The 24,389-nt window shown below is 53.5% G+C and overlaps 2 protein-coding genes across 5 annotated transcripts; one reads left to right on the forward strand and one right to left on the reverse strand.

The window, feature by feature from the left end:
• Nucleotide 1: 1 nt before the first annotated feature.
• LSM7 (LSM7 homolog, U6 small nuclear RNA and mRNA degradation associated) lies at nt 2–4,594 on the reverse strand. The gene is made up of 4 exons (XM_083720836.1): nt 4,357–4,594; nt 3,306–3,396; nt 2,968–3,039; nt 2–782 (listed from the first exon to the last, which is right to left on the reverse strand). Exons 1-4 carry the CDS (start codon nt 4,378–4,380, stop codon nt 640–642), a joined length of 330 nt encoding a protein of 109 aa, XP_083576962.1. The 5' UTR covers nt 4,381–4,594; the 3' UTR covers nt 2–639.
• Nucleotides 4,595–5,002: 408 nt separating this feature from the next.
• SPPL2B (signal peptide peptidase like 2B) lies at nt 5,003–22,526 on the forward strand. 4 transcript variants are annotated; one of them, XM_083720459.1, is made up of 15 exons: nt 5,003–5,161; nt 7,972–8,091; nt 9,946–10,128; nt 13,833–13,922; nt 14,114–14,253; nt 14,825–14,967; nt 15,056–15,152; nt 16,572–16,688; nt 17,046–17,127; nt 17,329–17,403; nt 17,641–17,703; nt 18,188–18,287; nt 18,645–18,722; nt 20,058–20,218; nt 21,110–22,526. In XM_083720459.1, exons 1-15 carry the CDS (start codon nt 5,090–5,092, stop codon nt 21,419–21,421), a joined length of 1,833 nt encoding a protein of 610 aa, XP_083576585.1. In that variant the 5' UTR covers nt 5,003–5,089; the 3' UTR covers nt 21,422–22,526. The 4 variants fall into 4 exon arrangements, 3 of the variants coding, with proteins under 3 accessions (XP_083576585.1, XP_083576587.1, XP_083576586.1); XR_014559720.1 differs by having other exon boundaries at nt 5,006–5,161; nt 20,058–20,293; XM_083720461.1 differs by having other exon boundaries at nt 5,058–5,161; nt 7,972–9,355; nt 9,719–10,128.
• Nucleotides 22,527–24,389: the final 1,863 nt, after the last annotated feature.

Here is a 24,389-nt window from a genome sequence, read left to right on the forward strand (position 1 = left end):
GTCAGTTTTGGATAGCTTTTTATTCATGGATTTTCAGGAGTTCTCCTAAAAAGGAAAGAGTCACTGCCTGGAAATTAAGAGGAGTTGGACACAGGTGTCATTACAGTTCTTGACATTTGGCAAAGCGCTTGACCCCTCCTGGGCAGACAACCATCCTGGGGAAAGGAAGGCAGACACCATTAACCCAAAGGGGAAATGGGCAGTCCCCTCCAAAGCTCTGAGAACAGAACAGCAAGCCAATGTAGGAACAGCTGTGGCCTTTGCCAAAGAGGTAAAAGGAACAACAACAAAAAACCTCATCTTCCTGTGTAATATTTTACATAAACACAGCACCCTATTTCAGTGGCTCTAGACTGGAGTCAAAAGTTCACAGCAAAACAAGGTTATTTTCTGAAATAGTTTTCAGGGCATCTCCTGACAAAACACTTTCTTCCTTGTGAGACACAGTGTCAAAATGGGGGGGGGGGAGATAACTAAAACGCAGTAACAACCACCTTACATAAGTTAACAAGGTCCTTTGCCAGTATAAACATAGCATACAAAAATATGTTCCCCTTGCAGGAAAGTCCATTCTTGTCAGCGGGGGCTGGCCCTCCGAGTCCTCTCAAGATTTTAGCTGCAGAAAGAGCCCAAAGTGGCTTAGCCGTCTTGCTGCTGAATGAAGGGGTTGGGAATGGCTTCCATCCCATCCTGGGGACAGATGAGGACCACCGAGGTCCCTCGGCAGACCACCAGTCCCAGCTGACGGGTGTCTTCTGTGAGCTTGTATTGGTCATCTGGATCTGCAAAGGAAAAAGCCCAGAAATAGCTACAACACTGGGTCCTGCCAGCTATCCTGCTCTCAAGCCCTGGGGGTGCTTTTCTGCACCAAAGTCAGCGTCTGGAACTCAGACCCGGGAGCCAGGTGGCAGCCAGAGACAGGAGCTGAGGCTCAACATCCCTCAGCAAGACAAGGGCCCCCTGGGATCAGCTGTGGCAGCAGCGCTAGGCTGTATCGCACTCAGAACTACAGAAATTACTGGGCCCAAGCCAGCTGGGCCCTTGAATCTCAGTGGGTCTACTCTGAGTAGGAGCAGGTGGAGAACAGAACAACCTGTGACTGGACAGGTCTCGTTGATGATTGTTAGCCATGGGTGATACACAGAACCAGCCCAGTTAGTTGGGAGCCTTTGTTCTCCTGTCTGTTGGCGCATCTAGTTGGCTATTACAGAAAAGGGGGAGCAGGACCATGGCCTGATCCTGCAGAGGATGGGGAAAATTCATGGAGAAGAGCCCGCTCCTTTCCTGTCACCTGCTTGCTGTGGGGGGTGTTAGAATTCCTGCTCCATGGTTGCAGTCATGGGATTGTTGTCTATCACATGACAGTGTGTTTTGACTCCACAGAGTGGGAAGTGATGAAGACAGGATGCTTGTGTTACTGTGTTCTGTGAAGTGGGACCATTGTCCTTTTCTCTTTGCTGTCTGATGCTAGAGAAAGAGGGAGCCATGTTGCAATGCTCCGTGTGTGTTTATATGTACCGTATTTTTCCCTCTATAACACGCAGATTTTTTCTCCTAAAAAGGAAGGGGAAATGTCTGTGCGTGTTATTGAGCGAATGTGTGGTCCCTGGAGCCGAAAAATCAGGCAAAAATCAAATCGCGCTTCACGGAGAAGGGAAACCTGAAAAGAGGAAGCGGCTGCTTTCCTGCATTCTGCCTCAGGGTCTTACTGCCCACCCTCCTCTGTTTCGTTGCTGTGTTTGCTGAAATGGAACAAAGAGCAGGGAAAGCCCCTCCCCTCCAGGCAAGCAGAGGGGAAAGCAGAGTGTCGTTCCTTCTAATTCCTCTCTGTGCTCCGGTGCTGCTGGTGGAGAGGGAGAGAGAGAGGGGGAGGGAGGGAGAGAGGGGGGAGGGAGAGAGGGGGGAGGGAGAGAGAGGGGGGGAGGGAGAGAGAGAGGGGAAGGGAGAGAGGGGGGAGGGAGAGAGGGGGGGGAGGGAGAGAGAGAGGGGAAGGGAGAGAGGGGGGAGGGAGAGAGAGGAGGGGAGGGAGAGAGAGAGGGGAAGGGAGAGAGGGGGGAGGGAGGGAGAGAGAGGGGGAGGGAGGGAGAGAGAGATATGGCTGGCTTGGGTGGGGGGAAACTTTTGCCCTTCTTTCCTCCCTCCTGTTAAATCCCTCTCCTGCATTCTTAGCCAGCTGCTTCTCTGCACACCCCTCTCATGTCCCTTCTTTGTTTTTCCTTTGCTCCCCACTTAAAATGTGGTTACAAAGCATAGATCCACATGGATCCTCAGGATCTTTGCATTGGGTCACCCCAAATTCACCATCAGATCACATATCATGTCCATGGCTACAGCCTGCCCCCCCAAATCACGCACCCACTGTTGCCTGGGGCTGCAATGGTGCAAAAACGTGGTTAAAAAGCATGGATCCACATGGATCCTCAGGATCTTTTCATTGGGTCACCCCAAATTCACCATCAGATCACATAGCATGCCCATGGCTACAGCCTGCACCAGAAAAATCACGCACCCACTGTTGCCTGGGGCTGCAATGGTGCAAAAATGTGGTTACAAAGCATGGATCCACCGGAATTCTCAGGATTTTTGCATTGGGTCACCCCAAATTCACCATCAGATCACATGTCTGTGGCCACAGCATGAAGCACAAAAATGATACATCCACTGTTTCATTCAGAATGTTTTTTCCCTTGTTTTCCTCCTCTAAAAACGATGTGCGTGTTATAGAGCGAAAAATACGGTAAATAAATTAGATTAGCCAACATGCTGAATTGCTGAAGTCTGTCCCGCATATGCTGCGATAACTCTGCGGATCCATAAGTGTGCCAATGTCTGTTGGCATCGGTCACTGTGATGTTTGGGCTGAAGAAAGCTTATGAAGCTCTTGAATGATCAACCAGGAGGGAGGGAACATGCCAGTCGGGTGTAGGCTGAACTCCTGACAGGGGGGTCATGGGGTCTTAAACGCACCTCTCATATACTCAATGGTCCCATCCAGCACCAGGTTTAGAAGGGGGTCAAATCCTTTCAAGACACCGCTAGCTGTGGGAAAACAAGGGAAAAAAGTCAGGAGCCGTCGGGAACCACACCAAGGCTGAACGCAGAAAGCTGTGATGTTACAGTTACATTCTGCATATTACAGTGGTGATCCCCTAGCAAGCAGGATTATGCCAGGGACGAAGCACACCAGCAATATAATCTGGCCGCAAAGGAGAACAGATCCGTCCTCAGACCTGAATCATGAAGAGGTGGTGACAGGCACAGTGTCGGGTCCCCAATAGCAGAGGTGCTATGGAGACTCTGCTTACCTTCCCGACCACCCTGGAATTTCACACGGATGGTTTTATCAATGTACTTAGACAGATCCAATATACTTTCTTTCTTCTTCTTCTCTTTGTCCTAAATCAAGGTGGGAGAAATGGGGGCTCAGGTGAACTCAGTTTCCAGCTTGTTTTAAAGTAAATTGGGGGAATCAAACAGTCATCATTTTAGCCCACTGAGGGCTCAGGTTTAACCCCCTCCCCATGGCATCGCCGGGTCGGGCTGCAAATGCTCCCTGCTTAAAATGCTGGAGGGCAGCTGCCAGTCAACAGTACTGAGCTAGCTGGGACAGAGGAAGCGGATGTTCATCAGGACTGGCCAGCCAGTGAGTGGGGCCACAGCCGAAGCCAACACTTTCTGATTTCCTCCCCGTCCTCCTTGCCACATTATGCCAGGGCCAAAAGCCTTCCTGCACTGGGCCATTTCTCATCCTGCCTGCCTTGGGAAACTCCCACCAAGTGGGTGCACCAAAGGGAGGAGGCCCAGGCAAGAGACGCCTCTGCACTTGCCTCCTCCTGACCTTCAAACAACCCTGCCGGCTTTGCCCAGCTGCTCTGAACACAGGAGGAGTCCAGGGTGCTCAGACTGGAGAGCCACTGGCCACATGGGAAAGGCCGGTCTGCTGCTGCTCCAGAGGCTTAGGCAGGACTTCCTGGGAGGTTCTCAAGGAGAGTCTGGATCTGGGCGCCTCTCAGCGTTTCTTCAGCTGCTGGATGACCCCTGGGGGCCCCCCAACTCTGCGGCTCTATTCCGCCTGCGTCCTCGCTGGCCGGCAGCGGCTCTTCCAAGGGTCCGAGAGGCGAGCGACGCGGGATCTCCAGCCCCCGGGCCTCGGCCTGCGACACCTGCTTTTCCCCCGCACGAGGAGATGAGCCGCGATGGAGCCTCCAGCTTCAGGCGCAGCCTATCCGGCTGCTGGATGATGGCGGGCCTCGCCTGCATGACGTCAGCGCCTCATTCGCCCACCTGGTCGTTGCGCCGCCTGCATAAATCTGCATACATTCCCTTTCCCGCCCCCATCCCCTCCGCTCTACTCACCGCCATCTTGCTCTCCACAGGCATCCCGCTTCCGCACCACTTCCGCCCGCTTTCAAAGTGGCCCCGCCTCACCGCTCCTCCAATGGTAGCGGCAAGAAACCAACCCGAGAGCCCCGCCTCTTCCTGCCGGCGCTGTCTTGCCGCTCTAGACCTCGGGCTCCCGACTCCACTCCTTTGTCGCCCTAAGAGCGAGAGGGAGGCGGGGATTTCGATTGCCTATTTCCGTCCCAGACCGGAAGTGCCGCCCGCCGCGAGCGGAGACCGGGCTGGAGCGAGCGGCCCTGAGGGCGCCAAGTTACCTTTCGGCGCTTTTTAAACGTCTGTGTCTATAATGTGGTTAAAACAAAAAAAAAAATCCTTCTAGTAGCACCTTAAAGACCAACTAAGTCAGTTCTTGGTATGAGCTTTCGTGTGCATGCACTGTGTATCTGAAGAAGTGTGCATGCACACGAAAGCTCATACCAAGAACTAACTTAGTTGGTCTTTAAGGTGCTACTGGAATTTTTTTTTGTTTTGACTATGGCAGACCAACACGGCTACCTATCTGTAACTATAACGTGGTTGTGTGACTCTCCGCTCCCGCCATCCCTATGCGCCCAGAGAAAGAGAGGGCGGCTTCCTTTCCGGGTTGCTGGGTAACCGGGCGCTCACGTCCGGTGTGTACCGGAAGCAGAACCTCCTCCCTCCCCTCTCGCTCCCCCCCCCCGGGTTCCAGGGAGGACAAAAGGCGGCGATGGCGGCGGCGGCGGCGGCTTCTCTGGGGCGGAGAGCCCTGCTCGGGTCGTGGCTGCTCCTGGCGGTCCAGGTGAGGAGGAGGAAGAGGAGGCTCTTCTCATGCAGAGGGCGGGGCTCCTCCTCTCCAGTCCTCCCTCGGGTCTGAGAGGCGGGGTTGGGGCTCGGCTCTTCGGCGGCCCTTCTTCCACAGTGGGAGGCGGGGCTTCTTCCCGGGGGGGGCGTCTCAGTTGCCCCCTCCGCGAAATGGGCCGAGGCCCCGCCGCCTCGCTCTCCGCGGCGCCCCAGAGGCGTAGGAAGCGGGCCATTTCCACCTGGGGCGCTAGGGACCCCCGAGGGTCTTCCAGCCCAACCCCCTGCAAGGCAGGAATCTCTTGGCCCGGGATCCCGAGATTGGCTTCGCATGCTGCACCACTTCCCTTGGAGCAAAGCGGAGCGCTAGTCCTCCAGCTAATGCACAAGGCGGCTTAGAAAGCCAAGTTTCTTAGAGCCTGGTGCTGATAACGGCAAGGTTGCAGCTTTGATCCCCGCTTCGACAGCGTCATATTCCTGTGCTGCAGAGGGTTGGACTAGATGATCCTCAGGGTCCCTTGCAACTCCATGAAAACAGTTCTGCAGGAAGCTGGTTTGCTGTGCTCAGTCTTTGGGTGTGGAGCCAGGGCGCTCTGCCCTGCTGAGCTGCAGGACCCTTTCCCTTTGAAACAAAGAGGGCTGCTAGTCTCCAGCTCAGCATCACCTCCACACAGGCTGGCAGCCAATGGCTCTCCAGGAAGGACTGATTCTGGATCCTGCATGCACAGCAAACATGCCATCATTGGGATGCAGCCCTTCCCTGCTGTTGGTGACGTAGCTTTTGAGGTTTGAGGGTCATTTTTGGTTAGGTCCCCAGCAGTAATGGGCTTAGGAGTTGCTGTGTGGAAAAGTCTGCTGGCAAATGCTTTGACCAGGAGGGAGGGACGTGTGAAACATATTCAGAGAGAGAGAGAGAAATAGGACACAGTGCTTGGGTGTTGACAAGTGTATGAACTGATTTGCTGCCCCAATGATGCAGGTTGGCCTGTGCCCTGTGCCTTGGTGATGGTGCTGCTGCTGCTGTCACAGCCTCAGTGCACTAGGAAGAGGTCTGCAGGGTCAGCCCAAATGGGTTGCTCAGCCCACAAATCTTGTTTCCGCGCTGGCAGAAGGTGAGCACAGCCGCTTTCTCCAGGAGACGCCCCAGGGAGGCTCCTTGGGCAAGGAGAGAACCTATTTTTGTCCCTTGCCCTCTTACTTAATAATTCATTAAAACTATATACTGTTGTTTCATAAACTTATACCACAGTGGTTTGTGTCAATATAAATGGAACCAAATAGCATCAAAGAAAGTTAAAAACTAGATAAAAGCAAAAATAAAAACACCTAATCTTTGTCTTGGTGGGGGAAGACACTCTGTTTAAAATTGTTGTTCCTGCGAATTGTTAGCTAGCCTAGTGGCCCTCCTGGGTCATGAGAACGCTGCCATGGCCACCCATCCTGGATACACCTTCCCAGGAAAGGTGGTAGTGGGACTTAATCTTGTGGGGGATGCTTGGGGGGAAAGCTGGCCTTTTTGCTGCAATGAACTTAATTTGCCTTTTTGCATTTAGCAACTGGTAGGGATCCCCCATCCAGCTGTTTGGGGGTGCCAGCATGTGCCAGTGACTGCCCTCACCTGTAGCTAAACAGCCTCTTCTGCAAAACAAAAACCTCATTCAGGACATTCAAAGTCCTTTGCAGCTGCTGTTGTGACCCTCTTGGCAAGTAGATACTTTGCTAGGGTGAGGAGAGAACTGGTGATATCCCGACTGGCGCCAGGTAAGGTGTGGTCGAAGAACTGAGCCGCCTCAAAGAATCTCAGGAGAGAAGGGTGTGATAGCAACCACCACAAGTCACGCATCCCAAAGGGCCCCCTCCCCCCCCCCCGGTTGTTGGAGAGCAGGCAGTGGGTGGCAGGCAGTGGGTGGAGTATCGTGCACCTCGGGTGCAGTGGTTGCAGAAACGGCATGCCTTGGAAGACCTCAGCGGGATGGGGCCTTGCCCTCAAGGGATTCCCTGCAGCATCCAGCTCTGGAAAGCCAGGCTTTGTCGCTTGTGGTGCTTTTGGGAGTGACTTTCTGACTCTCCCTTCCTCCAGATGGAGACGAAGACCTGAGCCCTCTAATCTTACACCCACAGCAGTTGAGTGGCTGGTTCTTCCCTAGTGAAGGAGAGATAGATTCCCAGCCCAAGTTGCCAACTCTGGTCACGATGTCCTTGCACGCCCCCCTGTTGGCTGACGGGGGGTCTGCTCATGAATCCTGGTGGACAGCAGTGTGGGAAGTTTCAAAAGCATCCTGCATCCAGATCATGTGGGCACCTGGGAGCCTGCAAAGTTGATGGGAAGTTGGAGTGATGTGCAACACCCTGTCGCTTTCCTCTTGCTGCCTAGTTCTGGCCCCTTTTGGGTTTTCATTCAGTCCTGTGCAGAGAGTTTTCTCCCTCGTAACACTAGGACTTGTGGGCCTCCCATGAAGCTGAACGTTGGAAAATTCAGGCAGGGGAAAGACAGGACTTATTCACACCATCTGTAGAACTCCCTTACCTAGGAGGTAGTGATGGCCACCAAACTTAGATGACCTTGAAAGAGGATTAGACAAATTCATGGAGGAGAATAAGGTTATAAATGGCTGTTAGCCAACCTCCGGGGTTGGAGGCAGAAATGCTTCTTCATCCCAGTTGCTGGAAGCCACAAAAGAGGGCTCTTGTGGGAAAAGAGGGAATCTTGCTTGCCTTTGGCCTTTGGAGGCTTTTCTTTCATTCTTATGGGAGGGGAGCCCGGATGCTGCCGGAGTGATGGGAAGCAAGTCTTCTCCCTCTGTTTTCCAGGTCTCCTGTGAGTTTGGCATGGTCCGCGTCTTCTCCGAGAAGGGGAGTTCCAAGGGGAAGGACTACTGCATTCTCTTCAACTCCCAATGGGCTCATCTGCCCCATGACCTGGGCAAGGCGGTGAGTGGCTCCTGCGGCACCTCAGCTGGCAGGGTGGCACCTGCCCTGCTTATCATCACTGTTTACATCTCTAGCCCATCCTTGGTCAAGTTAATGATTAGTCACAGAAAGTCATAGAAGCACAGAGTTGGGAGGGACTGCAAGAGTCATCTAGTCCAGAGGTTTTCAACCTTTTTGAGTCCACAGTTCCCTTGACCAACTGCATTCTTTCTGCAGCCCCCCTCGTGGGGCTCAGGAGCCCAGTTGTGTCACCCCTTGCCTGCTGAGCGGGCAACCTCTCACCCTTTATCAAACACCCTCCCTTATGGAGTGTTCCCTCAGCTCCCTCTGCTCGGGAGTCCTCTGGGCAGAAACAGCTGCCGCCCCTGGTCTCTGAGCTGCCCCCCCCGCCCCACAAGGAAGCACCCCCTAGCCAGCCCCAGAGGCACCATTCACCTGGGGAACTTGTTGCCAGAGCTGCTGCAGCAAACAGCTGTCCAATTTTTGGGAGACGGGGATGCCAAAGGGCATCATAGGAAGGAGGAAAGGGACCCCTAACCATCCTTCAAGGCACCCCAGGGGGCCACAGCACACAGGTGGAAAGCCAGCCCCTCGAGGTCCCTTCCAACTCGGTAACTGAGATTAAGAGTCCTATGCAGTGCCACACATAACTTTGAAAACCTTTTGTGTGCTTGTGTAAACGTATTATTATTTCATTTTGTCAGAGAACAATTATAACAAGAGACGAAAATTGAAAGGTGAGAAACCATACTACAAAGCAGCCACGCAGGATGAGTCCCATTGCCCACGGGTTAAAGTAACAAAGTCCAAGTGAAGACTATCACAATGTTATCAGATTATTAAGCCTAGTACAAGATTTGCATGGCTGGGGATGAGGGTTGCCTTGAAAATGATGGTTCCGTTGTACATGCATAATAAAGGAATGCCAAATCATATTGAAAGTGTCTGAAGATTCTAGTCCTCACTGAAATCTCAAATTACACGTGATATACCAGAGAGGTGCCAAGCACATAGTGTAAGAGTTAGGATTGTTTTCCATTAAGTTGCAATGACAATTTGATCTGCCAAAATCCTATATGGGACCAATTCTTCTGGCAATCTATCATAAAAACAGTTCAGTAGCATTAATTTTGGACAAAAAACAGTAGTGATCATTTCGGTCAAATTCAATTTCTCCCTTGCAGATCTTGGCACATGTGCTTCCTGATGTGGCAGGAGCTGGTCCTTCAAGGATGGGGCTCCTAAGTCATTTAGGAGTTTGTAGGCTAGCACTGTGGGTTAAAGCCTCAGCGCCTAGGACTTAGCGATCGAAAGGTCAGCGGTTCGAATCCCTGCGGCGGGGTGCGCTCCCGCTGCTCGGTCCCAGCGCCTGCCAACCTAGCAGTTCGAAAGCACCTCCGGGTGCAAGTAGATAAATAGGGACCGCTTACCAGCGGGAAGGTAAACGGCGTTTCCGTGTGCGGCTCTGGCTCGCCAGAGCAGCGATGTCACGCTGGCCACGTGACCCGGAAGTGTCTTCGGACAGCGCTGGCCCCTGGCCTCTTGAGTGAGATGGGCGCACAACCCCAGAGTCTGTCAAGACTGGCCCGTACGGGCAGGGGTACCTTTACCTTTACCTTTACCTTAGGCTAGCACCAACTCCATGAATCAGAGCACCCTCCCCTTGGGCCTCAGCTGGCGCCTGCTTCGTGATCATTTTGGCCCTGGGGTGAAAGACCTTTCTTTGCTCAGGCCTGTTGGAGCTGCTTTGTTGCATTCTGAGCTTCCTTTGTTGTTCCTCTGAAGGCGAGGAGCAGCTTAGAGGGCTCCATTTTCCTCTCCTCATGTTTTCCTCTTCCTCCTTTCCTCCTCCAGTCTCTGCTGCAGCTGCAGGACCAGACAGTCTCTGTCCTGTGTGCTCCTTCAGATGTTCCCGACGGCGGCTTCAGCAGCACCATCCCCATGGTCATGCGGGGCAACTGCACCTTCTATGAGAAAGTCCGGCTGGCCCAGATCAACGGGGCAAGGGGGCTGCTGATTGTCAGTCGAGAGAGGCTGGTGAGTCCCCAGGGAGGGGCAGGGAGAGAAGGCGACACTTCTTCCTGCTGCCAGCCTGGCGGGAATTAGGGCATTCTTTCCACCTTTTCCCCTAATGGGACCCATTTCTTCTTCTTCTTCTTCTTCTTCTTCTTCTTCTTCTTCTTCTTCTTCTTCGTACCCGCCCATCTGGTTGAGTTTCCCCAGCCACTCTGGGCGGATCCCAACCAATAAAACATTAAAATCTTCCCGATACAGGGCCGCCTTCAGATGTTGTGTAGTTATCTCCTTGACATCTGACAGGAGGGTGTTCTACAGGGTGGGTGCCACAACTCAGTAGGCCCTCTGCCTGGCTCCCCGTTGTTGTTGTTGTTTAGTCGTTTAGTCGTGTCCGACTCTTCGTGACCCCCTGGACCAGAGCATGCCAGGCACTTCTGTCTTCCAGTGCCTCCCGCAATTTGGTCAAACTCATGCTGGTAGCTTCGCGAAACTATCCAACCACTGGCTCCCCGTGGCTTCACTTAATTGCAGTGAGGGAACCCCCAGAAGATCTCAGTGTCTGGGCTGGATGATGGGGGTGGAGATACTCCTTCAGGTCTACAGGGCTGAGGCCACTTAGGGCTTGAAAGGTCAGCACCTACACTTTGAATTGTGCTCAGAATCTACTCAAGCACCCTCTTACTTACGTGCCTCAGATGAGAGCAAAGGCAGCAGCTTTCCTTCTGCCCTTCTCACCTCCCCTGCCCATTCAGGTTGCAATTGCTTTTAGATAGATAGATAGATAGATAGATAGATAGATAGATAGATAGATTTTTTATTGGTAAATGCAATACTCACAAACACAAAACAAACCTATTATACATACAGCTACTTAATACCTAAAAAAGAAAACAATTAAACATACAATAACAAAAAAATCAACTTAAATTACAAAATAAACTAAACATGAATACATAAATCTTGACTCCCCTCCACCCGTGTGTAACTTCCTTTATTTCTTTTCTTCTGTTCGCTGTGCTATCAGTATTATTTTTAACTACCTCATCTTATGTCCATTTCTTCTTTGTCCTTTACTCTATAAATTTCATTCATTGTGTATTGATATATTTATACCAGAATTATACCAGAACTCCTTCACACAGATCCACTCATCTATCAGTTTTTGATCTGACTGTCCTCTTATCACTGCTGTAAGTCTTGCCAGTTCTATGTATTCACAAAATTTTATTTGCCATTCTCTTATTGAGGTTTTTTTTTCTTCCTTCAAATTATTTGCTATAATAATTCTGGCAGCAGCAGTTGCATATAAGAAAACTTTTTTCCTAGCAGCAGGAATGTCAGTCAATATAATTCCCAAGAGGAAGGCCTCTGTTTTTTTATTACATGATATTTTAAGCATTTTTAAAAATTTCTCTTGGATGTTACTCCAAAATTGTTTGATATACATGTACTCCCACCACATATGATACATTGTTCCTATTTCTGTTTCCATCTCCAGCACAAATTAGATTTTGATTTATAAATTTTTGCCAATTTGACCAGAGTTACCGTATTTTTTGCCCTATAGGATGCACTTTTCCCCCTCCAAAAATGAAGGGGAAATGTGTGTGCGTCCTATGGGGCGAATGCAGGCTTTCGCTGAAGCCTGGAGAGCGAGAGGCGTCGGTGCGCACCGACCCCTCTCACTCTCCAGGCTTCAGGAAGCTATCTGCAAGCCTTGTGAGCCCGCAGGAGTTCCCGCGGGCTTGCAAGGCTTGCGGATAGCAGCCTGTTCTGGGGGCTGGGAAATAATTTATTTTTATTCATTTCCCCCTCAAAAAACGAGGTGCGCCCTATGGGCCAGTGCGCCCTACAGGGTGAAAAATACGGTAAATACCACTGATACATCATTTTCATTATATTTTCTCTGATTGTGAAGCAAGCTGTGAATTTGATGTCATTTCTCCATAATTTCTCCCATTGGTCTAATCGGATCCTGTGGCCTTTGTCTCTGGCCCACTTAATCATAACTTCCTTCATCTCTTCATCTTTTAATTCCCATTCTAATGACAAATTGTATATTTTACATACCTTTTTTTGGGTTTTTTTTAGTAATTCTGTTTGTAATTTTGATTATTCTTTGCCAAATCCAATGATTTTATTCTTCTTGAATAGGTGATCAATTTGGTAGTATTGTAGCCATGTGTTACAATACTGGCTGAGGGCTTCATAAAAACCTGGTATGAAGGCTTTACCTGCATCCCATATTGTTTCTTTTTATTACCTGAGGAGAGAAATTCCTGGCCTAGTTTCTTATTTTCTGAAGCCCTTCTTCAGGTTGCATCTCCCATCCCTGGCCTGGCAGGCATTCTGCCCCCTCCTGGGCATTCAGTTAGAAATCATAGAATCCTAGAGTTGAAAGAGACCACAAGGGCCATCGAGTCCACCCCCCTGCCAAGCAGGAAACACCATCAGAGCACTCCTGACATATGGTTGTCAAGCCTCTGCTTAAAGACCTCCAAAGAAGGAGACTCCACCACACTCCTTGGCAGCAAATTCCACTGTCAAACAGCTCTTACTGTCAGGAAGTTCTTCCTAATGTTTAGGTGGAATCTTCTTTCTTGTAGTTTGGATCCATTGCTCCGTGTCCGCTTCTCTGGAGCAGCAGAAAACAACCTTTCTCCCTCCTCTATGTGACATCCTTTTATATATTTGAACATGGCTATCATATCACCCCTTAACCTCCTCTTCTCCAGGCTAAACATGCCCAGCTCCCTTAGCCGTTCCTCATAAGGCATCGTTTCCAGGCCTTTGACCATTTTGGTTGCCCTCCTCTGGACACGTTCCCGTTTGTCAATGTCCTTCTTGAACTGTGGTGCCCAGAACTGGACACAGTACTCCAGGTGAGGTCTGACCAGAGCAGAATACAGTGGCACTATTACTTCCCTTGATCTAGATGCTATACTCCTATTGATGCAGCCCAGAATTGCATTGGCTTTTTTAGCTGCCGCGTCACACTGTTGGCTCATGTCAAGTTTGTGGTCAACCAAGACTCCTAGATCCTTTTCACATGTACTGCTCTCAAGCCAGGTGTCACCCATCTTGTATTTGTGCCTCTCATTTTTTTGGCCCAAGTGCAATACTTTACATTTCTTCCTGTTAAAATTCATCTTGTTTGTTTTGGCTCAGTTCTCTAATCTGTCAAGGTCATTTTGAAGTGTGATCCTGTCCTCTGGGGTGTTAGCCACCCCTCCCAGTTTGGTGTCATCTGCAAATTTGATCAGGATGCTCTTGAGTCCATCATCCAAGTCGTTGATAAAGATGTTGAATAGAGTTCCATCTCTGCCTTGTCCTTGGCTGTGTGGTTCTACTCATCTGACTTTCCTTTTTAATTTTCTTCGCTTTCTGCATGACGTCCCTTCTTCTGAGATTAATGTCCCCCTTCAAAATCTTTTCTGAACAATTAAGAGTTCTAAGGAAGCCGTTCATCTCCTCTTCTGGGGCTGGGAGGTGCCCTCCCCTCTCCTGCTGCTTCGCTTGTGATGCGTTTTGCCCCCAAATGCGCAGCAGCCATTGATGCACTAGGCTGGGGATGAGTCGTGAGCTGGGTGGCCTGGGGTAAACAGAGGAGGATTGGGGCCTGCATGCACTTCTGAGTTTGACACACCATTTGGCTTTGGGGATGGGCAGGCTGGGAGGGTGGGGCGTGTGTGGCTCACTTTGTTCTTCCCCCTCATTCCCTCCAGGTCCCGCCGGCCGGCAACCGCAGTCAGTATGAGGAGATTGACATCCCAGTGGCTCTGCTGAGCTACGCGGACATGCTGGATATTGGCAGGGTGAGACCCCATCCGCGTTCCCAGTCAGGGTCACAGGGGCATTGGGGGCAGCACTGCTTTTGGGGCCCCCAAGGCCAGTCACACACTGGCATTTCCTGGAGGACGTCCTGTTCCCCGGAGGGTAGCTCTTTCCTGGGGCAACTCTTTTTTAGGGTCAGCTGAGCTCCCTTCTCTCTCTCCCTCTTCCTCAGAGCTTTGGGCCCTCGGTCAAGGTGGCCATGTATGCCCCCAACGAGCCAGTCCTGGACTACAACATGGTGATCATCTTCGTGATGGCTGTGGGGACGGTGGCCGTCGGAGGCTACTGGGCAGGGAGCAGGGATGTCAAGAAGTGAGTTGGGGCAGGGGGCCAGTAGAAGCCCCTGAGGGTCATCCAGCCCAGCTCCCTGCAGTGCCATGGGGCTCATCCTGCATTCTTGGCTGTTCAGAGCTGCTCTCTCTGGAATCAAAACATGGGAGACCTCTGAAGAAGCTGCCACCTGCTAAGTCCAAGGCACCAGCCCCTGGGAATACATAGAAGGTGTTTGGTGAGGTCGTGGCAGCACAGGATCCAGGATTCCTTGCATCCATGCCCAATCATTGAGCTCTTGGAGGGAGTCACTGCTAGGTGTTCCTCTCATGACTTCTCAAATAGCCTGATAAGTTGCCTCCTCCATGCGTTTCCCATGAAGCCATTGGCTAACATCCACATCTCATGGCTGCAAATGATTTTGTGAAGCGTGGAGACAGGCCCTGCTTTGCTGGGGGGGGGAGGGGAGAGAGGCCGGCAGCCCTGAGCATCATTTTAGGGTTGCTGAGCCCTCGTAGGATGCCTCCCCTCTTGTCGGTTGGCCTCTCCATGAGTGGTGCAGTACCAGCAAGCGTCTCCAGCCTCGGATGACCTTGTCTTGTCTCCCTTGCAGGCGGTACATGAAGCACAAACGGGATGACGGAGTGGAGAAGCACGAGGACGAGACAGTGGACGTCACCCCCATCATGATCTGCGTCTTTGTGGTCATGTGCTGCTCAATGCTCGTCCTGCTCTATTACTTCTACGACCACCTAGGTACTTGCACTGGCTTCTCGGTGCTGTTCAGCCTCTCTCCAGCCCCTTGTCTTCATTCATCTTTTCTTGTCCCCTTTCCACCCTGCAGTGTATGCCATCATTGGGATTTTCTGCCTGGCGGCTTCCATCGGCCTCTACAGCTGCCTCTCCCCGTTTGTCCGAAGGTTTCCTCTGGGGAAATGCAGGTAGAAGGCAGAAGACAGTCTTGCTTTGCCACCTTTGGCTAAGTGGCCCTGGCACATGAAGCTTGCGGGGGCCAGTGGACTGGGTTCAAATCCTGCCTGGCCATAGAACACCCCCCCCCCCCCGTGGAAAGAATCAAGTTATCAGAGCATGAATGCTAGTGGGGGGCTGGACAGAACCCCAAACCCTCCTCCTTTGGGACTTGGGAGCAGCTGTGCTTTATCCTTCCCTCTCTAATATATTTTTATTTTCCTGACTGCAACGTATTAATGTGTGTGGGCTGTTGGTTTTGTTGCTGCTGGTCTTGTTTAGCAGCCAGTATCTAGGAAACAAGCTCTGAATTCTTAAATGCATTACATGGGCAAGACGTGGATCTCTTGCTCCTCCTTGTACATGTGGGGCAGGGCGGGATCCCCTCTTCCGTGGCTCTCTGGGCTCCCTCCCGACTCTCAGCTGACTCATCTGGACAAGAAAAGGGATCTTGTTCCACTGAAAGGTCCTCACTTCCACTGCAGAAAGATGAAAGCAATGAAAGACAGTGCCTCATCAGATCTCGCCCCTGGCAATCAGGCAGAAAACCCACCCTCTGCGTTTTGCAAGTGCACAAATGCCCTTTCCAAGAGCAGTTGACTTGTGGGGTTTTGAATTGGTGCAAAGCAGGTCTGGCTGTTTTTGCTTCCTTCTGCGGGGATCTCTGAGATCTTTTTGCCTTTTTCTTGCACAGGTCAGACAGAGTGGTGAGGGCTGTTCTGAGCTACGTAGAAGAGCTGAAAGTCCTGCCCCAGGACAAAAAATGAAGGGCAATGAACCCTGAGTGCAGCCATTTATTATTATTTATTAAATGCGTGTATTGCCCTATATCTGCAGACGTCAGAGCTGTGCCCCTGTTTGTGGGGGCTCCTGGATTTGGCCCCCAACCCCTTTTCCCTTGGTTTTCAAAAGCCTCCACACCAAGCGTGGGGGGAGGGGGGTTGAGTGAGTGGCACTGAGCAACTTAAGAGGAAGGAAGTTTGTCTTTTTTAAGCATCCCTGAGCCCATAGAATAGAAAAAAATAGTCTGTCTGCTGAGTTTGGTGACCTTGGCTTGGTGACCTTGACTGACAGCAGCTCCCGGGCCGTGGCCTCGGGCAGGGAAGGCTTTTCCCCAGCACCTCCTCCCCTGGAGACTCTGCCCGTGGGCATGGAGCACCTGCTTGGCATGCAGAAGGTGCCAGGCTCCCCAGTAGTAGCATCTCCAACTCAGGCTGAGCAAAGACTCCTTCCCTGGAGACCTGCTGCTGCCAGCCTGTGGGGGCAGATCTGCGCTCGATGGAGCAGGCCTGACTCGGCGTCAGTCTGCTCTCTGGGGTGGAGGCTCCAAGAGGTCCCTCTCCCACTTGCCAAGTGGGGTGCAGGCCTCTCACCCCGCCTCTTGTCCTCAGGGTCCCCGACAACAACCTGCCCTACTTCCACAAGCGCCCCCAAGTGCGCATGTTGCTCCTGGCTGTCTTCTGCGTCGCCGTCAGCCTGGTCTGGGGCATCTTCCGCAATGAGGACCAGTGAGTGATTCGGTGCTTTTCGTGCTCTCCCCTTGGTGGGGGGGGGCACCTGTCCCTTCGAAGAGCCCCTTGCTCCCTCCACATGCTATTTTGCACCCCTCAGCTGCATCAGTTGCTCCAGAAAGCAACTTCCTCCTCTGCTCTTCCCCTTCTCCAGCTCTGCAGTGTCCTCTTGGGCACAGGGCGAAATGGGACGTGTCTCAGGGCGGAGGGAATGTCCAGAACCCCCCACCCCAGCTGGCCATGGGGACTCTTTCTTGAGAAGAAGTGAGATGGGGGGAGGAAGGGCGACCGGAGAGAGCCCAAGGGGCTTGACCCTTCTCCCTCGGCTGTTGGCCATGGCCATTCCTCCCCCAGGTGGGCCTGGATTCTGCAGGACGCCCTGGGAGTTGCCTTCTGCCTTTACATGCTCAAGACCATCCGCTTGCCCACCTTCAAGGTAAGGCCTTGGGGGGGAGCTTTGGGGGGGGGCTCATCCCCAGGACGGTGGGGAGGGAGGCTGACATGGGCCTGAGGCTACCTCTCAATGTACTCTGCGACTCAAGAGCCAGAAGAAAGCCAACCTGGGTGAGGGGGGGAGGCAGAATCAACAGTGAGCCTCTGGGAATGACACCCCTCCCTTTTCCCTCCTGCCCCCCAGGGCTGCACGCTGCTCCTCCTGGTCCTCTTTGTCTACGACGTCTTCTTCGTTTTCATCACGCCATACTTGACGAAGGTGCATAATTGGCCTGACAGGGTGGGCATTGCAAATGGGGGTGCGGGGCTGATCGGGAGGAGTCAGAGTTGGGCTGGGTCTTTCCGCTGGGGCCATCGGAAGCCCCTTCCCGATTCTCTGATGGGGATTCTTTCCCCAGAGAGTCTTGCCTGATACCCTCATTGCATGTCTTCAGGCACCAGGCAAAAACATTCCTCTTCCCCCAGGCCTCTTTCTTTTTTTGTCCTCTCCTTCCAGACAGGAGAGAGCATCATGGTGGAAGTGGCTGCTGGCCCGACAGACTCCGCCACTCACGAAAAGGTGAGGGGCTGCCAGAGTGTCCCGGGTTTTGGTAGGGGGAGATGGCCTCTTCCTGGTGGACAAAATGGAGGCGATGCAGGATGAGCCTGGGAGAAGCCCAGGGGTCGGGGGGTCATGGTCCAAACACGTAGTGGGTCCAGGATATCCCCACCCCGTCGGATCTAGACCCAGAATGGCCCAGAGACTCCTCAGCCGTGAGGGAAGAGGTGTCAGGAAGCCCCCCTGGAGAGCAGGCAGGTTCAGTTTTGGGTTCTGGTCAGGCCTGAGAAGAGACACTTCTGGGGTTCCTCCATTTTTCTCCTTGGGTGCAGGGCGCTTTCCCCTGGGGGGCTTTAGGTTGTGCCATCTCCTGTCGCCCCCTCCTTGCCTCAAATGCCAGATACCCTCCTCTGTGGGGCAAGGGCTTGTGGGAGCTTTGGCCCCGTTTGGGACAGCAGAGGGGCTGCTTGTTGACCTGGATGGATGGACCCCCTTCCCCCGGCAGCTTCCGATGGTGCTGAAGGTGCCCCGACTCAACTTCTCTCCGCTGGCACTGTGTGACCGACCCTTCTCCCTCCTGGGATTCGGGGACATTCTGGTTCCAGGTAGGCCCTCCTCCCTTCCCACCTTGCTGGGGGGCGAGGTGGCTTTGGGGCTGAGCCCCCGCTCGGCCTGCAGAAGGCACAGAAGAGCCCCTCGGCTTGGCCCTAAGCGAAGGACTGGCAGAGGAGAGGGCAGGGTCCCTTGGGGCTGGTCCAGTGGGGATGCTGCCCTCTCCCTTGAGGCAGCTCAAGGGAACAGCTGCCCCTAGAGGCAGTCTACCTTTGAGGGCCAGGGCAGAGGGACACAGCCTCCCTGCTGCCCCACTTGGAGGATGCTGGGGGGGGGGCCTCCAGGGAGTGTCCCTGCTTGGCCTTGTCACTCCTTCCCTTGCCTCAGGCTCCCTCCTCTTTCCTCCCCAGGGCTCCTGGTAGCCTACTGCCATCGCTTTGACATCCAGGTCCAGTCCTCCCGGGTCTATTTTGTCGCTTGCACCATTGGTATGTCTGGCTCCCCCCCCCCATCCTTGCCAACACCTGCCTCCTCCTCCACCTTTGGGAAACCCAGCAGTCCCTTCTTCTTACCTCTCGCCCCACCCTGGACTGGCGGAGTTCATTTATGTGCCACATTCCTGCCATGAGCTGTGCTGGAAGCAGCAGCTGTGCAGAGCCTCAAACTGCAGAGCCTGCCAGTAAATTCAGCGACAGCGATGCCTTTCAGCTCTTGTCCTGAGAAGTGGCTCTCTTGTGGCTGGATCAGGTCCCTTGGGAGCCCTCTGGGTGCAGCCCATCTCCACGTGTGCAACAGGATTGACAGTGTTAGTGCAGTCTGGAAAGGATCCCTGCATTGTTTTGCCCCTAGCAGCAAGTTTTCTCCCAGCAACAGGGTTCCCATAGCATCAGACTTTTTTATTAGGCTCTGAAGGAGAGAAGGGTGGTGACTGTTATAGGCTGGGTGATAATTGATATAACATCCAAAATCAGCATGACATTCTTCTCCTGATATCGGTTCCATAATTTTTGACCTGGCAATATATCACAAATCATGATGTGGGTGTATGCATAGCATAGGTAAAGGTAAAGGTACCCCTGCCCGTACGGGCCAGTCTTGACAGACTCTGGGGTTGTGCGCCCATCTCACTTAAGAGGCCAGGGGCCAGCGCTGTCCGGAGACACTTCCGGGTCACGTGGCCAGCGTGACATCGCTGCTCTGGCGAGCCAGAGCCGCACACGGAAACGCCGTTTACCTTCCCGCTGGTAAGCGGTCCCTATTTATCTACTTGCACCCGGAGGTGCTTTCGAACTGCTAGGTTGGCAGGCGCTGGGACCGAGCAGCGGGAGCGCACCCCGCCGCAGGGATTCGAACCGCCGACCTTTCGATCGGCAAGTCCTAGGCGCTGAGGCTTTAACCCACAGCGCCACCTGCGTCCCATAGCATAGCTATGCATAAAATCCTGATGGGGGGAAAACTGTAAAGCCAGTCTCCGTAGCTCCATCCTCATTTCAGACATCATAACACATCAGTCTGCCACAATACTTAGCTGGTGATATATCACAAAATTGAAAGCCAAATATTGCCCAGCCCTAACTGCTCCTCTGCCCAGATGGCTGAAGAGCAGAGAGGAGGAACGATTCTCTGTGCTGAGTTTTCCTGCCTTTTCCATTATAATTTATTATGTTCCATAAATCCTTGAAGCAGAGCTGCAAGGGGCAGAGGTGTTTATTCCCATGTGAGAATTTACCCACAGATGAGATGAGAAAGACAGGGGGGCACTTTCTGGGTGACTGCCAGCTGAAAAGGAGCCCCCGCCTTCTCTCCCCTGTCTCCCACTGCAGCCTACGGCCTGGGCCTCCTGGTGACATTTGTGGCGCTCGCTCTGATGCAGAAGGGGCAGCCGGCGCTGCTGTACCTGGTGCCGTCCACACTCCTCACCAGCTTCGTGGTGGCGCTCTGGCGCAAGGAGCTGCCCATGTTCTGGACGGGCAGCGGATTTGCGGTGAATACCACTTTGATATGAGTCTCCTCCAGAAAAGGCCAGTGTTAGGATAAAAGCCCCCTAACTAGAATTAAAGTTGAGTAAAACTCTTGTTGGCATTATCCTCCACCCCCCAAAAGGGAGTTTTTTGGAAGTGGCTTTTGCAGACCTCCCTCCTCCCCCAAAAGGAGGCCACCATTCATGGCTGAGGTGGTGCCCCCAAAGGAAGGGGGCAGAGAAGCCACAGATGGTCAGCTTTCTTCCCCACGTCGTGATTCCTGCATTGCATGCAGTTGGACTAGACGACCCTCAGGGTCCCTTTCCAGCTCCACAGTTCTTCTCCGTCACTCGGGCGGGGGGCAGAGGGGTGCCGTCTTGGAAAGGGGCAAGAGGCGTTCATAGGTGTTGCTGGATCAGGCCTGAGGGCTCCCCCTGAGCCCAGCTGGACGCCCCCAAGGGAAGCCCGCAAGCAGGAGCCCTTCCGCCTTCCAGAGTCCAGCTGCCTCTGTAGTGCCACCGCCCAGGGCTCCCATGTGGGGAGAGTTGCTGCCGTCACACGGGGGGGAGGGGGGCTTCCTCTGGGGGGCGGGACTGAATGCTCAGCTGGGTGGGCCTGGGGCAGGATCCAGCCACTGGACTCCTCAGATGCCCTCAAAAGGCTGGTGTCAGGCTTGGAAGTGGAGATGGGGCTGGCCTGGGTGAACTGCATGAGCTCAGGCCTATCCTGGCAGCCCCCCTGCTTCCATTTGGGCCAGTCTAGAGGGGAGCTGGACACTCCTGGGTGTCCTGGGCTGGATGAGGGGAGCATCTGTACAAAAGCACGGCTGTAGTTTGTAGTTACCCTTCTCTCTCTCTCTCTCCTTTCCCTCCCCTCCCCCCTCCCCTGTAATGTGGGGCTGCTCCTGCTTATAGAAAGACCTACTTCAGCCCCCCTTGGTGATCTCCCCAGTCAGCTGCCCTGCGGCCCCCAAGGAGGAGGCTTCTCCGTCGTCTCGCCCAGAAGCCAAGGACCAACCAGCCACCCCGACTCCCGTGGAAGAGATGGTCGGTGGCGGCAGCCCCGCGGACGACGGAGGAGAGGCGTCTGGCTCTGCCCCCTTCCTGGGAGAGGAGCAGGAGGAGGCGGTAGCTGCACAGACTGAGCCCACAGAGGCTTTCCCACAGCCGCCCCATATAGAAGAGCCTGGCGCTTGGGAGGACGGGATCAAGAGCCCCTCTGACTAGGAGACCCCTTTCGCCCCCATCCCTCCCTCCCTCCCTTCCCCATCACAGACTAACTTGAGACTAACTATGAGACGGACTCTGCCGCCTTTCGCACCCAGCACCGATGCGCACCACGTCCCTTTGGCCATCGAGCGCCGGGAAACTGCGTGCGAAGAAGAGGACCGGCGCTTCTCTTCTGGCATCCCCCCTTCCCCAAATATGGTGCTTAATGAAGGTCCCGGTTAGAATTTCAGCGGTAGTTTAAAAGAAAAATAGCAGACGCCTTTCCCTTCCTGTTTCATGATGCTGGGATAGTATTCAGATAACTTTTCCTAGGGAAACATAGGCAGTATTTTGAGCTTGGGGGGGGATGGATTGTGCTGGCGTTGCTTTAGGATCACTGGGTGGTGAAGAGAGGAGGGGACCCCCACCCCGCTTCCTGCTTCTTTTCTGGCCGTGTCTGGGCTAGATTCTGTTGCTTCCAAAAGAGCTTCTCTCCCCCCCCCCCCCCCGCAAGGATTTCTGCCATTCGCTTTGCTTCATTTGCCCTCCCATCGCACACTTTGGCTGCAAAGGCACCAAGGAGCAAAGGCCACTGGGAAGGGTCTGCTCCACCTTCCTTTGGGGGCACCACCTCAGAGCTTGTGCTGTGGGGGGCGCTGGTCCGCTCTGGAGCTGCTCTGGGAATCTTCTGCGTGGGACACCCCCCTCTCCCACCTTTGGCAACAGGGCAGCCCAGCCCTGGGGGAGGAGGGGGCTGATCCTGTGTGGACACCCCCTCCCTCCTATCTGGGTCTCTTTTGGGGGGGGCCTTTCCCCTCTGTGGGTCTTTCTGTGTATCTCCCCCCTCCTATTATAACGCGTCGCGTGTTGTTGGTGACCCTTTTTTTGTTTTCTGGACTCAGACACATCAGCTCTGCCACATCTCCCGGCTTCTGCAGAGCACATCTCGGGGGGGGGCTTCCTTCCCCTCCCCTTTTGCTTGTGCAGAATGATGGACGCTTGTCTTAGACACTGCAGGATTATGCCTTAATTTAAGCCATTTTATAAATAACGTATATGGGACTTTTATTTTACAAAAGCCGATTGGGAGAATAAACTTGACAAAGCATCAGTCGTGGACACAGTCCGGGCTCTGGAGTCTGTTTGTTCACCCCCTCCATCCCATCTGGGGGTCTTCTGGTTCTTGAAGCTCCTCTCAGCATCTCCTAGGGAGGTGGAGGGGGTAGTCTAGGCTGCTGGGACACCCCCAGGTGCCACACAGGCGGAGGCCCCCTCTCCTGTGTCAGGCAGGGAGGGGACGTTGGCTTCTGCAAATGGGAGGGGGGTGGAGTTTCCCCACAAGGGCAAGTGGTCTTAGTGTGTTGGCCTTTGGGACCCCTTCGCACTCAATTCCCCCCTGCCCACTCAATTCCCCCCTGCCTTGACTGGCAAAGGGGAGCTGCATCTTTTATTTTAACTGTTGGCCAAATTTGTCTATTGACCTGTACCTGTAGATCACAGGGCTGTTCACAATATAAAATTGCCATTTAAACAAACAAAGTACAGAATAGAAATGAGAACAAAGACAACCTAATAATCCCTGGAAGTCACAGGAGAGCAGTGGCTCTGATCCTGCTGGCAGGGTTCCCATTGAAGCACCTGGTCGGCCGCTGGGTGAGGCAGGACCCCCCTTGGCCTCATCCAGCAGCTGCCTCTTCTGCTGGGATTCCCCACGGCAGCGTCCTCTCTGGGCCCCATTTATTCCTGCTCAGGAAGCCCTGAATTCAACAACAAAAAAATTCTCAGGGGCAAAAATGGCGAGTAGGCATTCTATTGTGGCAACCACAGCCCAGGTTTAAGGGGGAACCCCGGAGAAAGATCCCGTCCGTCCCAGGAAGGGTGCTACGTGACTGCAGCTGTCCTTTGGTACATGCTGTGCTCCCCGTCCCGCCGCCTCTCAAATCTGGCTCTAGGCAGCAGCTCCGCACAGCTGAGCTCTCTTCTTGGGTTACTGCCTGGCTTTTGAAAGGAATGTTCAGGGCAGCCCCACTGTTGCCGCCATGGCCCAGGGGAGCCCTGAAACCAGAAATGCCAGTTTTGCAGGAGAAGGAAGGGTCCAGGGAGGGGGAAACGGCAACACTCAGCTAGGGACTTGCCTGCCATCTTCCACTTCCTCTTTCAGGACTAGCTGCTCATCAGAGCCATGGAGCACAGTGTTGTTTGCAGGTGGGGGTGTCCGCAGGAGATTTGGAAAGGAGCCAGCATTGATACAGGTTTCTGGAGAAACAAATCACCGCACCCCAAAATGCACTTCTGAGAGCTTCCCTCTTGCTTCACAGATGAAAGCTGTGACCCAGGCTTGCAGGTTTGTGAGTTCCTGGACAAGGATGTGGTGACGTCCTTTGGCCCTGGGGAGAGGACTATGTTGCCAGCAGAAGGTTCCACATTCAGACAGCAGCACCTTCAGCCACTTCTCCCATGCCAGGAAATTGCTTATTTGCAGAATCATGGCTTTCTTTTTTGTGAGGTTTCCCCCGGATCCTGGCCTAGTGCATCCAGGGGGCCCTTCCCCCCTCTGGGGGGGCACTTCTGCCTTGCTCCCAGTGTTCAGCTATTGGTGCTACAACTCCTCAGGGAGCCTCCTGGGCTCCTCAGGGCTGCCGGGCCCCTTTGCTAGCAGCGAAATGGAGATGGACAATGGGTGGCCTGGCAGGGCGCCCAGAGTGGAGGGGGGGGCTCCCATCGCAGCCAGTTCAAAGGCTCCACTGGTGGAACCTGAATGTGACTCATCTTAGCTGCAGAGAATCAAAGGCTGCCGGATGACAATGATCTCTTGTTCTCATCCATAATGATAAGCAGGTAACACAGGTGGCCTCTGTCTCTGCTCTGGCAGCAAGAGGCTCTTCGGGGGGGGGGGCAACATCCCCCTCCCTCTGCACCAGCTGATGCCTACTTGCTCAAAACCATCTTTTTCACAATGACCCTTCTCCATCCAATTACAGGGCGG

Source organism: Podarcis gaigeae (genome assembly GCF_964106915.1).
Source record: "Podarcis gaigeae genome assembly, chromosome: 18".
Taxonomy (NCBI): Eukaryota; Metazoa; Chordata; class Lepidosauria; order Squamata; family Lacertidae; genus Podarcis; species Podarcis gaigeae.

What these genes read in the sequence shown, in the direction of transcription:
- LSM7 (XM_083720836.1), bottom strand. Translation starts at nt 4,380, where the DNA reads ATGCCTGTGGAGAGCAAGATGGCG. An exon ending in CTGTGGAGAGCAAGATGGCG is followed by an intron (nt 3,397 to 4,356) that starts GTGAGTAGAGCG and finishes ACCTTGATTTAG; the next exon opens with GACAAAGAGAAGAAGAAGAA. An exon ending in ATTCCAGGGTGGTCGGGAAG is followed by an intron (nt 3,040 to 3,305) that starts GTAAGCAGAGTC and finishes GTTTTCCCACAG; the next exon opens with CTAGCGGTGTCTTGAAAGGA.
- SPPL2B (XM_083720459.1), top strand. Translation starts at nt 5,090, where the DNA reads ATGGCGGCGGCGGCGGCGGCTTCTCTGGGGCGGAGAGCCCTGCTCGGG. An exon ending in TTACTTCTACGACCACCTAG is followed by an intron (nt 14,968 to 15,055) that starts GTACTTGCACTG and finishes TCCACCCTGCAG; the next exon opens with TGTATGCCATCATTGGGATT. An exon ending in ATCTTCCGCAATGAGGACCA is followed by an intron (nt 16,689 to 17,045) that starts GTGAGTGATTCG and finishes TTCCTCCCCCAG; the next exon opens with GTGGGCCTGGATTCTGCAGG.